Source organism: Hemitrygon akajei, chromosome 2 (genome assembly GCF_048418815.1).
Source record: "Hemitrygon akajei chromosome 2, sHemAka1.3, whole genome shotgun sequence".
Taxonomy (NCBI): domain Eukaryota; kingdom Metazoa; phylum Chordata; class Chondrichthyes; order Myliobatiformes; family Dasyatidae; genus Hemitrygon; species Hemitrygon akajei.
Window position 1 is genome coordinate 194,657,668 of NC_133125.1, and position 13,871 is coordinate 194,671,538.

The following is a 13,871-nucleotide window of genomic DNA, read 5'->3' on the forward strand; positions in this document are numbered from 1 at the left end:
GTAGGTGATAGCCGATCACAACAGGGAACTATGTCAGGGTGGCACAGTAGGTGATAGCCGATCACAACAGGGAACTATGTCAGGGTGGCACAGTAGGTGATAGCCGATCACAACAGGGAACTATGTCAGGGTGGCACAGTAGGTGATAGCCGATCACAACAGGGAACTATGTCAGGGTGGCACAGTAGGTGATAGCCAAACACAACAGGGAACTATGTCAGGGTGGCACAGTAGGTGATAGCCGATCACAACAGGGAACTATGTCAGGGTGGCACAGTAGGTGATAGCCGAACACAAGAGGGAACTGTCAAGGGTGGCACAGTAGGTGATAGCCGAACACAACAGGGAACTGTCAGGGTGGCACAGTAGATGATAGCCGATCACAACAGGGAACTGTCAGGGTGGCACAGTAGGTGATAGCCGATCACAACAGGGAACTATGTCAGGGTGGCACAGTAGGTGATAGCCGAACACAACAGAGAACTATGTCAGGGTGGCACAGTAGGTGATAGCCGATCACAACAGGGAACTATGTCAGGGTGGCACAGTAGGTGATAGCCGATCACAACAGGGAACTATGTCAGGGTGGCACAGTAGGTGATAGCCGAACACAACAGGGAACTATGTCAGGGTGGCACAGTAGGTGATAGCCGAACACAACAGGGAACTGTCAGGGTGGCACAGTAGGCGATCGCCGATCACAACAGGGAACTATGTCAGGGTGGCACAGTAGGCGATAGCCGATCACAACAGGGAACTATGTCAGGGTGGCACAGTAGGTGATAGCCCAACACAAGAGGGAACTGTCAAGGGTGGCACAGTAGGTGATAGCCGAACACAACAGGGAACTGTCAGGGTGGCACAGTAGGCGATAGCCGATCACAACAGGGAACTATGTCAGGGTGGCACAGTAGGTGATAGCCCAACACAAGAGGGAACTGTCAAGGGTGGCACAGTAGGTGATAGCCGAACACAACAGAGAACTATGTCAGGGTGGCACAGTAGGTGATAGCCGATCACAACAGGGAACTATGTCAGGGTGGCACAGTAGGTGATAGCCAAACACAAGAGGGAACTATGTCAGGGTGGCACAGTAGGTGATAGCCGATCACAACAGGGAACTATGTCAGGGTGGCACAGTAGGTGATAGCCAAACACAAGAGGGAACTATGTCAGGGTGGCACAGTAGGTGATAGCCGATCACAACAGGGAACTATGTCAGGGTGGCACAGTAGGTGATAGCCGAACACAACAGAGAACTATGTCAGGGTGGCACAGTAGGTGATAGCCGATCACAACAGGGAACTATGTCAGGGTGGCACAGTAGGTGATAGCCGATCACAACAGGGAACTATGTCAGGGTGGCACAGTAGGTGATAGCCGAACACAACAGGGAACTATGTCAGGGTGGCACAGTAGGTGATAGCCGAACACAACAGGGAACTGTCAGGGTGGCACAGTAGGCGATCGCCGATCACAACAGGGAACTATGTCAGGGTGGCACAGTAGGCGATAGCCGATCACAACAGGGAACTATGTCAGGGTGGCACAGTAGGTGATAGCCCAACACAAGAGGGAACTGTCAAGGGTGGCACAGTAGGTGATAGCCGAACACAACAGGGAACTGTCAGGGTGGCACAGTAGGCGATAGCCGATCACAACAGGGAACTATGTCAGGGTGGCACAGTAGGTGATAGCCCAACACAAGAGGGAACTGTCAAGGGTGGCACAGTAGGTGATAGCCGAACACAACAGAGAACTATGTCAGGGTGGCACAGTAGGTGATAGCCGAACACAACAGGGAACTATGTCAGGGTGGCACAGTAGGTGATAGCCAATCACAACAGGGAACTGTCAGGGTGGCACAGTAGGTGATAGCCAAACACAAGAGGGAACTATGTCAGCGTGGCACAGTAGGTGATAGCCGATCCAACAGGGAACTATGTCAGGGTGGCACAGTAGGTGATAGCCGATCACAAGAGGGAACTATGTCAGGGTGGCACAGTAGGTGATAGCCGATCACAACAGGGAACTATGTCAGGGTGGCACAGTAGGTGATAGCCGATCACAACAGGGAACTATGTCAGGGTGGCACAGTAGGTGATAGCCGATCACAACAGGGAACTATGTCAGGGTGGCACAGTAGGTGATAGCCGATCACAACAGGGAACTATGTCAGGGTGGCACAGTAGGTGATAGCCAAACACAAGAGGGAACTATGTCAGGGTGGCACAGTAGGTGATAGCCAATCACAACAGGGAACTATGTCAGGGTGGCACAGTAGGTGATAGCCAATCACAACAGGGAACTATGTCAGGGTGGCACAGTAGGTGATAGCCGATCACAACAGGGAACTATGTCAGGGTGGCACAGTAGGTGATAGCCGATCACAACAGGGAACTATGTCAGGGTGGCACAGTAGGTGATAGCCGATCACAACAGGGAACTATGTCAGGGTGGCACAGTAGGTGATAGCCGATCACAACAGGGAACTATGTCAGGGTGGCACAGTAGGTGATAGCCGATCACAACAGGGAACTATGTCAGGGTGGCACAGTAGGTGATAGCCGATCACAACAGGGAACTATGTCAGGGTGGCACAGTAGGTGATAGCCAAACACAACAGGGAACTATGTCAGGGTGGCACAGTAGGTGATAGCCAAACACAACAGGGAACTATGTCAGGGTGGCACTGTAGGTGATAGCCAATCACAACAGGGAACTATGTCAGGGTGGCACAGTAGGTGATAGCCAAACACAACAGGGAACTATGTCAGGGTGGCACAGTAGGTGATAGCCGATCACAACAGGGAACTATGTCAGGGTGGCACAGTAGGTGATAGCCGAACACAACAGGGAACTATGTCAGGGTGGCACAGTAGGTGATAGCCGATCACAACAGGGAACTATGTCAGGGTGGCACTGTAGGTGATAGCCAATCACAACAGGGAACTATGTCAGGGTGGCACATTAGGTGATAGCCAAACACAACAGGGAACTATGTCAGGGTGGCACAGTAGGTGATAGCCGATCACAACAGGGAACTATGTCAGGGTGGCACAGTAGGTGATAGCCAAACACAACAGGGAACTATGTCAGGGTGGCACAGTAGGTGATAGCCAAACACAAGAGGGAACTATGTCAGGGTGGCACAGTAGGTGATAGCCGATCACAACAGGGAACTATGTCAGGGTGGCACAGTAGGTGATAGCCGATCACAACAGGGAACTATGTCAGGGTGGCACAGTAGGTGATAGCCGATCACAACAGGGAACTATGTCAGGGTGGCACAGTAGGTGATAGCCAAAAACAACAGGGAACTATGTCAGGGTGGCACAGTAGGTGATAGCCGATCACAACAGGGAACTATGTCAGGGTGGCACAGTAGGTGATAGCCGAACACAAGAGGGAACTGTCAAGGGTGGCACAGTAGGTGATAGCCGAACACAACAGGGAACTGTCAGGGTGGCACAGTAGATGATAGCCGATCACAACAGGGAACTGTCAGGGTGGCACAGTAGGTGATAGCCGATCACAACAGGGAACTATGTCAGGGTGGCACAGTAGGTGATAGCCGAACACAACAGAGAACTATGTCAGGGTGGCACAGTAGGTGATAGCCGATCACAACAGGGAACTATGTCAGGGTGGCACAGTAGGTGATAGCCGATCACAACAGGGAACTATGTCAGGGTGGCACAGTAGGTGATAGCCGATCACAACAGGGAACTGTCAGGGTGGCACAGTAGGCGATAGCCGATCACAACAGGGAACTATGTCAGGGTGGCACAGTAGGTGATAGCCCAACACAAGAGGGAACTGTCAAGGGTGGCACAGTAGGTGATAGCCAAACACAAGAGTGAACTATGTCAGGGTGGCACAGTAGGTGATAGCCGAACACAAGAGGGAACTATGTCAGGGTGGCACAGTAGGTGATAGCCAAACACAAGAGGGAACTATGTCAGGGTGGCACAGTAGGTGATAGCCGATCACAACAGGGAACTATGTCAGGGTGGCACAGTAGGTGATAGCCGATCACAACAGGGAACTGTCAGGGTGGCACAGTAGGCGATAGCCGATCACAACAGGGAACTATGTCAGGGTGGCACAGTAGGCGATAGCCGAACACAACAGGGAACTGTCAGGGTGGCACAGTAGGTGATAGCCGAACACAACAGGGAACTGTCAGGGTGGCACAGTAGATGATAGCCGATCACAACAGGGAACTGTCAGGGTGGCACAGTAGGTGATAGCCGATCACAACAGGGAACTATGTCAGGGTGGCACAGTAGGTGATAGCCGAACACAACAGAGAACTATGTCAGGGTGGCACAGTAGGTGATAGCCGATCACAACAGGGAACTATGTCAGGGTGGCACAGTAGGTGATAGCCGATCACAACAGGGAACTGTCAGGGTGGCACAGTAGGTGATAGCCGATCACAACAGGGAACTGTCAGGGTGGCACAGTAGGTGATAGCCGATCACAACAGGGAACTATGTCAGGGTGGCACAGTAGGTGATAGCCGAACACAACAGAGAACTATGTCAGGGTGGCACAGTAGGTGATAGCCGAACACAACAGAGAACTATGTCAGGGTGGCACAGTAGGTGATAGCCAAACACAACAGGGAACTATGTCAGGGTGGCACAGTAGGTGATAGCCAAACACAACAGGGAACTATGTCAGGGTGGCACAGTAGGTGATAGCCGAACACAACAGAGAACTATGTCAGGGTGGCACAGTAGGTGATAGCCGAACACAACAGAGAACTATGTCAGGGTGGCACAGTAGGTGATAGCCAATCACAACAGGGAACTGTCAGGGTGGCACAGTAGGTGATAGCCAAACACAAGAGGGAACTATGTCAGGGTGGCACAGTAGGTGATCGCCGATCACAACAGGGAACTATGTCAGGGTGGCACAGTAGGTGATAGCCGAACACAACAGGGAACTATGTCAGGGTGGCACAGTAGGTGATAGCCGAACACAACAGGGAACTATGTCAGGGTGGCACAGTAGGTGATAGCCGATCACAACAGGGAACTATGTCAGGGTGGCACAGTAGGTGATAGCCAATCACAACAGGGAACTATGTCAGGGTGGCACAGTAGGTGATAGCCGATCACAACAGGGAACTATGTCAGGGTGGCACAGTAGGTGATAGCCGAACACAACAGGGAACTGTCAGGGTGGCACAGTAGGTGATAGCCAATCACAACAGGGAACTGTCAGGGTGGCACAGTAGGTGATAGCCAAACACAAGAGGGAACTATGTCAGGGTGGCACAGTAGGTGATAGCCAATCACAACAGGGAACTATGTCAGGGTGGCACAGTAGGTGATAGCCGAACACAACAGGGAACTGTCAGGGTGGCACAGTAGGTGATAGCCAATCACAACAGGGAACTGTCAGGGTGGCACAGTAGGTGATAGCCAAACACAAGAGGGAACTATGTCAGGGTGGCACAGTAGGTGATAGCCGATCACAACAGGGAACTATGTCAGGGTGGCACAGTAGGTGATAGCCGAACACAACAGGGAACTATGTCAGGGTGGCACAGTAGGTGATAGCCGATCACAACAGGGAACTATGTCAGGGTGGCACAGTAGGTGATAGCCGAACACAACAGGGAACTATGTCAGGGTGGCACAGTAGGTGATAGCCGATCACAACAGGGAACTGTCAGGGTGGCACAGTAGGTGATAGCCAATCACAACAGGGAACTGTCAGGGTGGCACAGTAGGTGATAGCCAAACACAAGAGGGAACTATGTCAGGGTGGCACAGTAGGTGATAGCCAATCACAACAGGGAACTGTCAGGGTGGCACAGTAGGTGATAGCCGATCACAACAGGGAACTATGTCAGGGTGGCACAGTAGGTGATAGCCGAACACAACAGGGAACTATGTCAGGGTGGCACAGTAGGTGATAGCCGATCACAACAGGGAACTATGTCAGGGTGGCACAGTAGGTGATAGCCAATCACAACAGGGAACTATGTCAGGGTGGCACAGTAGGTGATAGCCGAACACAACAGGGAACTGTCAGGGTGGCACAGTAGGTGATAGCCAAACACAAGAGGGAACTGTCAGGGTGGCACAGTAGGTGATAGCCGAACACAAGAGGGAACTATGTCAGGGTGGCACAGTAGGTGATAGCCGAACACAACAGAGAACTATGTCAGGGTGGCACAGTAGGTGATATCCGAACACAACAGAGAACTATGTCAGGGTGGCACAGTAGGTGATAGCCGATCACAACAGGGAACTATGTCAGGGTGGCACAGTAGGTGATAGCCGAACACAACAGAGAACTATGTCAGGGTGGCACAGTAGGTGATAGCCGATCACAACAGGGAACTATGTCAGGGTGGCACAGTAGGTGATAGCCGATCACAACAGGGAACTATGTCAGGGTGGCACAGTAGGTGATAGCCGAACACAACAGAGAACTATGTCAGGGTGGCACAGTAGGTGATAGCCGATCACAACAGGGAACTATGTCAGGGTGGCACAGTAGGTGATAGCTGAACACAACAGGGAACTATGTCAGGGTGGCACAGTAGGTGATAGCCAATCACAACAGGGAACTGTCAGGGTGGCACAGTAGGTGATAGCCAAACACAAGAGGGAACTATGTCAGGGTGGCACAGTAGGTGATAGCCGATCCAACAGGGAACTATGTCAGGGTGGCACAGTAGGTGATAGCCAATCACAACAGGGAACTATGTCAGGGTGGCACAGTAGGTGATAGCCGATCACAAGAGGGAACTATGTCAGGGTGGCACAGTAGGTGATAGCCGATCACAACAGGGAACTATGTCAGGGTGGCACAGTAGGTGATAGCCGATCACAACAGGGAACTATGTCAGGGTGGCACAGTAGGTGATAGCCGATCACAAGAGGGAACTATGTCAGGGTGGCACAGTAGGTGATAGCCGATCACAACAGGGAACTATGTCAGGGTGGCACTGTAGGTGATAGCCAATCACAACAGGGAACTATGTCAGGGTGGCACATTAGGTGATAGCCAATCACAACAGAGAACTATGTCAGGGTGGCACAGTAGGTGATAGCCAAACACAACAGGGAACTATGTCAGGGTGGCACAGTAGGTGATAGCCAAACACAACAGGGAACTATGTCAGGGTGGCACAGTAGGTGATAGCCAAACACAAGAGGGAACTATGTCAGGGTGGCACAGTAGGTGATAGCCGATCACAACAGGGAACTATGTCAGGGTGGCACAGTAGGTGATAGCCGAACACAAGAGGGAACTGTCAAGGGTGGCACAGTAGGTGATAGCCGAACACAACAGGGAACTGTCAGGGTGGCACAGTAGGTGATAGCCGAACACAACAGGGAACTGTCAGGGTGGCACAGTAGGTGATAGCCAATCACAACAGGGAACTGTCAGGGTGGCACAGTAGGTGATAGCCAAACACAAGAGGGAACTATGTCAGGGTGGCACAGTAGGTGATAGCCGATCACAACAGGGAACTATGTCAGGGTGGCACAGTAGGTGATAGCCGAACACAACAGGGAACTATGTCAGGGTGGCACAGTAGGTGATAGCCGATCACAACAGGGAACTATGTCAGGGTGGCACAGTAGGTGATAGCCGATCACAACAGGGAACTATGTCAGGGTGGCACAGTAGGTGATAGCCGAACACAACAGGGAACTATGTCAGGGTGGCACAGTAGGTGATAGCCGATCACAACAGGGAACTATGTCAGGGTGGCACAGTAGGTGATAGCCAATCACAACAGGGAACTATGTCAGGGTGGCACAGTAGGTGATAGCCGAACACAACAGGGAACTGTCAGGGTGGCACAGTAGGTGATAGCCAAACACAAGAGGGAACTGTCAGGGTGGCACAGTAGGTGATAGCCGAACACAAGAGGGAACTATGTCAGGGTGGCACAGTAGGTGATAGCCGAACACAACAGAGAACTATGTCAGGGTGGCACAGTAGGTGATAGCCGATCACAACAGAGAACTATGTCAGGGTGGCACAGTAGGTGATAGCCGATCACAACAGAGAACTATGTCAGGGTGGCACAGTAGGTGATATCCGAACACAACAGAGAACTATGTCAGGGTGGCACAGTAGGTGATAGCCGAACACAACAGAGAACTATGTCAGGGTGGCACAGTAGGTGATAGCCGATCACAACAGGGAACTATGTCAGGGTGGCACAGTAGGTGATAGCCGAACACAACAGAGAACTATGTCAGGGTGGCACAGTAGGTGATAGCCGATCACAACAGGGAACTATGTCAGGGTGGCACAGTAGGTGATAGCCGAACACAACAGGGAACTATGTCAGGGTGGCACAGTAGGTGATAGCCAATCACAACAGGGAACTGTCAGGGTGGCACAGTAGGTGATAGCCAAACACAAGAGGGAACTATGTCAGGGTGGCACAGTAGGTGATAGCCAAACACAAGAGGGAACTATGTCAGGGTGGCACATTAGGTGATAGCCAAACACAACAGGGAACTATGTCAGGGTGGCACAGTAGGTGATAGCCAAACACAACAGGGAACTATGTCAGGGTGGCACAGTAGGTGATAGCCGATCACAACAGGGAACTATGTCAGGGTGGCACAGTAGGTGATAGCCGATCACAACAGGGAACTATGTCAGGGTGGCACAGTAGGTGATAGCCGAACACAACAGGGAACTATGTCAGGGTGGCACAGTAGGTGATAGCCGATCACAACAGGGAACTGTCAGGGTGGCACAGTAGGTGATAGCCGAACACAAGAGGGAACTATGTCAGGGTGGCACAGTAGGTGATAGCCGATCACAACAGGGAATTATGTCAGGGTGGCACAGTAGGTAAAGGATATCGGAACAGCAGCAACTCAGCCACTGTCTGTACATTCTCCCCGACGGCATGGCTTTTCCCCTGGTTCTCCGGTTCCCCCCCCCCCCCCACTTTCCAAAGAGGTACAGTTTAGGATTAGTGAGTCGTGGGCATGTTATGTTGGTGCCAGAAACGTGGTGACACTTGTAAACAACCACAAGCTCAGGCCGTGCATTTCACTGGATGTTCTGAAATACACGTGAAAAGTAAAGTTAATCTTTATAATTCATGTTAAGTTTATGTTGGCATGTTTGCAAGAGCTGCTAACATTGATCTTACAGGTGGCATTGATGCCGTGTGTGTGTGTGTGTTTGTGTTTCTGTGTGTGTGAGATCTTGACAACAAAGTTGAGCTTAAACCATGAAGAATGGGCAATGCTTAGTCTTTAGGAGGAGGCTGAAGGACAGCTGAGAGCAGTGAGTGTGGGGCCGAATGGCCGACGTCCCCTGAACCACCCCCTTCCCTCACCTCACCTTACGGGATCCGGTGAAGAGGGAGCGCAGGTGCTCCTTGGCCGCGGCCACTCGGCCCAACGCTCGCTCCTTGCGCAGCGTCTTCGGGGAAGGGAGGCTCCAACCACTCTCCGCCTTCTGCTTGCTGCCAAGGTGGTGTCCGGAGGCGAACGGCCGGCTCTCGCCGCCGGCCCGGGACAGGTTGCCGTCGCTGTAGGTCCGCCACATGCTGGGCTCGGCTACGCCCAGGCGGCAGGGCGGACCCAAGCTCTCGCTGCTCCGCTCGACGTCCGACTCCTCCGGGCTGGCAGCCACCAGCTGGTGCAAGGTGTCCACGCTGAGGCTGTAGTCCCTCTGGATGCGCACCTCAGGAATCACCACCGGTCGCTCCGGACCCGCTCGGGTCGCCGTCCCGGCCCCAGACCCAGTCCCCGCCTCGGCCGTCACAGCCACCGCACACCCGGCCGATGGGTGCTTGCGCCGCCGCAGCAGCCGCCGGGGCCACGGCGAGGTCTGGCAGTCGAGCAGGCAACCCTCGGAGCCCGCCTTCCGCAGGGCTCCCCCCTCACCCTTCAGCATCTGTGCGGGATGGAAAGAGAGAGAGAGTTACAGCGGGAGGGGTGGGAGTGAGAGGATGGGGGACAAGAGAATAGGTGTGGAGAGGAGTGTGGTTGTGAGGGAGAGAAAGGGGCGGGTAGGCGAGGGGGAGGGGTCTGAGAGGGAGGACTGAAGGAGAGGCGTAGATGGGGCAGGGGTAAAGGGCACACGGAAAGGGGTGAGTTTGAAGGGGCTGAGAAGGGGTTAGAAGGAGAGAAGGGGATGGGAGTGGAAGGGAAGTGGAAGAAGGTGGAGAGGGGTTGGTTGGGCAAGGCTAGGAGGTAGGGTGGGCAGTGAGATAGAAGGGAGTGAAAGGGAGAGCAGGGAGCAGGGGGAGAGGAAGAAAGGGAGTGGGGATTGTGGGAGACTGCAGTGAAAGGGGGAGAGGGAGGTGGGATGGGCCCTTTGTGAGGAAAGAATGTACACAGCAGAGTCCCACAGCCAGCAAAGAGGAGGCAATATTTTCATAAGGATTTGGCTGAGGAATAACTATTAACTGCTGACAAATCAGAATATTGGAGAGGAACTGAAAATCTAATTGAACGGTGCCACAGCAACAACCTCTCATTCAACATCAGAAAAACGAAAGAGCAGATCATCAGCTCCAAGAGGAAGAAAGCCGATGTCTACAAGCCAGTCCTCAGGGGATCAGAGGTGGAGAGAGTCAGTAACTTTAAATTCCTTGGTGTCAACGTATTAGAGCATCTGTGCAGGGACCAGCACCAAAGTATCATCACAAACAAGGCATGACTGCACCTCTACTTTCCTAAAAGTTTGCATGGATTTGGCATGTCACCAGAAATTTTGACAAACCTCTATGGATACACAGTGGAGACTATCCTGACTGGTTGTATCCTGGCTTGGTATGGAAACACCAATGCCCAGGAATGGAAAAGCATTTGGAAAGTAATGGATATTGCCCAGTCCATCAAAGACCAAGCACTCGCCACTATTGAGAGCATTTACATGGAGCACTGCCATGAAAAAACATCATCCATTATCAAGGTCTCCTACTGGCCAAACTTTGCATTTCAATTCTCTTCAGATGTCTTGATGGGCAAATTGAATTTAATTCAGCCTTTGATATTTCTGGAAGAGATTATTGATTTGGCTCCTCTCGTCTTGTAAGTGCGTGTTGTCTTTGCCAGTCTGTTACTAATTATGCTCTTGTTACTGAGCAACACGCACATGCTCTCATAGACCATAAGTTATAGGAGCAGAACTGGCCATTTGGCCTATTGGGTTTTCTCTGTCATTTCATTATGACTGATCCATTTTTTCCTCTCAGCCCCAACCTCCTGCCTTCTTCCCATATCTCTTCATGCCTTGATTAATGAAGAATCTATCAACCTCTGGCTTAACTATACGTAAAGACTTGGCCTCCACAGCTGCGTGTGGCAACCAATTCCACAGATTCACCACTCCCTGTAAAATTCCTCCTCATCTCCATTCTAAAATGACACCTCGCTATTCTGAGGCTGTATCCTCTGGTCCTAGACTCTCACACCATGGGAAACAGCCTGTCCACATCCACGCTATCAAGGTCTTTCGCCATTGAATAGGTTTCCATTAGGTCAACCCTCATTCTTCTGAGTTCCAGCGAATACGGCCCAGAGCCATCAAACACTTTTCATATGACAAGCCATTCAGTCCTAAAATAATTTTGTGAACCTCCTTTGAACCCTCTCAGTGTCAGCGCATCATTTCTAAGACAGGGGGCCCAGAACTGCTCACAATACTCCAAGTGCGACCTCACCAGTGCGTTATAAAGTCTCAACATCACATCCTTGCTGTTTGTCTCACTACAAACATCAGGCAGAAGGTGCCACACCACCAAGTTCAGCAGCAATTATTACCTTTCAACCACCAGCATGAAGAACCTCACCCATCTCAACACTGAACCGAACAGCACAGACTCAAGGTCATGGACTCTTTACAACTCATGTTCTCAGTACTTGTTCCTTTGCACAGTTTGTCTTCTTTTGCACATTGGCTATCAGTCTTTGTATGAATCAGAATGAGGTTTTTTTAATCACCGGCATGTGACGTGAAATTTATTAACTTAGCGGCAGCATTTCAGTGAAATACATAATCCAGCAGAGAGAAAAAAAATAAATAAATTAAAACAATAATAAAAAAACAAGTAAATCAATTGCATATATTGAATAGATTTTTAAAAAGTGCAATACTGTATATTATAAAATAGTGAGGTAGTGTCCAAAGCTTCAATGTCCATTTAGGAATCAGATGGCAGAGGGGAAGAAGCTGTTCTTGAATCGCTGAGTATAGTATGTAGTTTGTTGTAGATTCTATTGTGTTTCTTCTTCAGGCCATTAAGACATAGGAGCAGAATTAGGCCATTTGGCCCATTGAGTCTGTTTTATTATTCCACCATGGTTGGTTTATGGTCCACCTCAACCTCATTCTCCTGCCCTCTCCTCGTAACTTTTCACGCCCTGACTAATCAAGAACCTATCAACTTCTGCTTTAAATACTTTACTTGTCCATCATTGAAATGTTTCCACAACCAAAGAACTCACTTTCAAGGACTGCTCATCTCAGGTTCTCAATATTGTTCAGGGTCCTGACGAAGGGTCTCGGCCCGAAACATCGACAGCGCTTCTCCCTATAGATGCTGCCTGGCCTGCTGTGTTCCACCAGCATTTTGTGTGTGTTGTTGTTTGAATTTCCAGCATCTGCAGATTTCGTCGTGTTTGCACCATATTTATTGCTTATTTATTTATTTATTTATTATTTCTTATTGTATTTGCACAGGTGGTTGTCTTCTGCACTCTGGTTGAATGCCCAAGATGGGTGATATTTCATTGATACTACTATAGTTATTATTCTATAGATTTATTGAGTATGCCCATATACAATCTCAGGATTGTATATGCTGTATATGCATATACATATATGCATAAATTTATTATCAAAGTACATATACATATATGCATATGTATATGTACTTTGATAATAAATTTACATTGAACTTTGAAATATATCTGATGACTTGGTCTCCACAACCATCTGTAATTTTCCTATAAATGCTCAAAGCTGCACAGTATTTAGGAACAAAGACATTGATAATAAATGCACTTTGAACTCTGCTCCAAAATAGTGGCCCCAGGGATATTTTTGCAACTCGAAGGTACAGACTGAGCTTCTTGTGAAAGACAGCACTCTTCTACCAGCCAGTTGAGTCCTGTTGAAAGTCTTGATGGACAACTTGAACTTAATTTGGCCCTTACTATTCTTAGTGGAGATACTATCTTGGCTCCTCTTGTTACTGAATCCTGTCTGTTTCTTCTGACACAGTTTATTACTTCATTCTTCAATGGACAGACCACTTCCTGCTTCCCAGGGGACTTCCCTGTAACCAAGGATTTTCTTATATCCACTGGAGCTCACTGCATCCTAGAATCTCCCCAGATCTCAGGATTGTGCTAACTCACAGGATCACACTCAGGTTGGAGGAGCAACACCTCATATTCTGTCTGGTAGCCTCCAACCTGGTGGCATGAATATTGATTTCTCCTTCCAGTAATTTCTCCTCCCTCTTCCTTCACTGTTTTTACATGCCCCATCTCTGGCTGCCCTCTTACCTCTTCTTTCTTCACCAGCCCTGTGCTTCCCCTCCTTCTTCCCTTTCTTCCATTGTCCACTGATTTCTCCAATCAGATCCTTCTTTAACCCTTTACCTCTTTCCAATCGACTCCCAGCTTCATCCCTTCTCCCCCACCTACCCACCCTCCTCCTCATCTGATCTCACCTATCATCGGCCAGCTTGTACTACTCCCCAAGCCCCACCTTCTTATTCTGGCTTCCTCCCCCTTCTTTCCCAGTCTTAGTGAAGAGTCTTGGCCGAAAATGTTGAGACATCAAATTTCAGGCCAGCAGGATGGAGTAGGTGGATCCTGAGGTGTTGCCCTTGTCATGCAATG

At 50.2% G+C, this 13,871-nt stretch overlaps 1 protein-coding gene across 5 annotated transcripts in view; it reads right to left on the reverse strand.

Annotated features, from left to right (window-relative positions):
- LOC140719646 (regulator of G-protein signaling 3-like) overlaps positions 1 to 13,871 on the reverse strand; it is a 131,894-nt gene that overhangs the window by 38,108 nt on the left and 79,915 nt on the right. For all 5 annotated transcript variants that reach the window (XM_073034423.1, XM_073034442.1, XM_073034405.1 and 2 more), the window contains exon 2: positions 9,352 to 9,909. In XM_073034423.1, the coding sequence (XP_072890524.1) occupies positions 9,352 to 9,909 (558 nt within the window). The remainder of the gene's footprint in view (positions 1 to 9,351; positions 9,910 to 13,871) is intronic.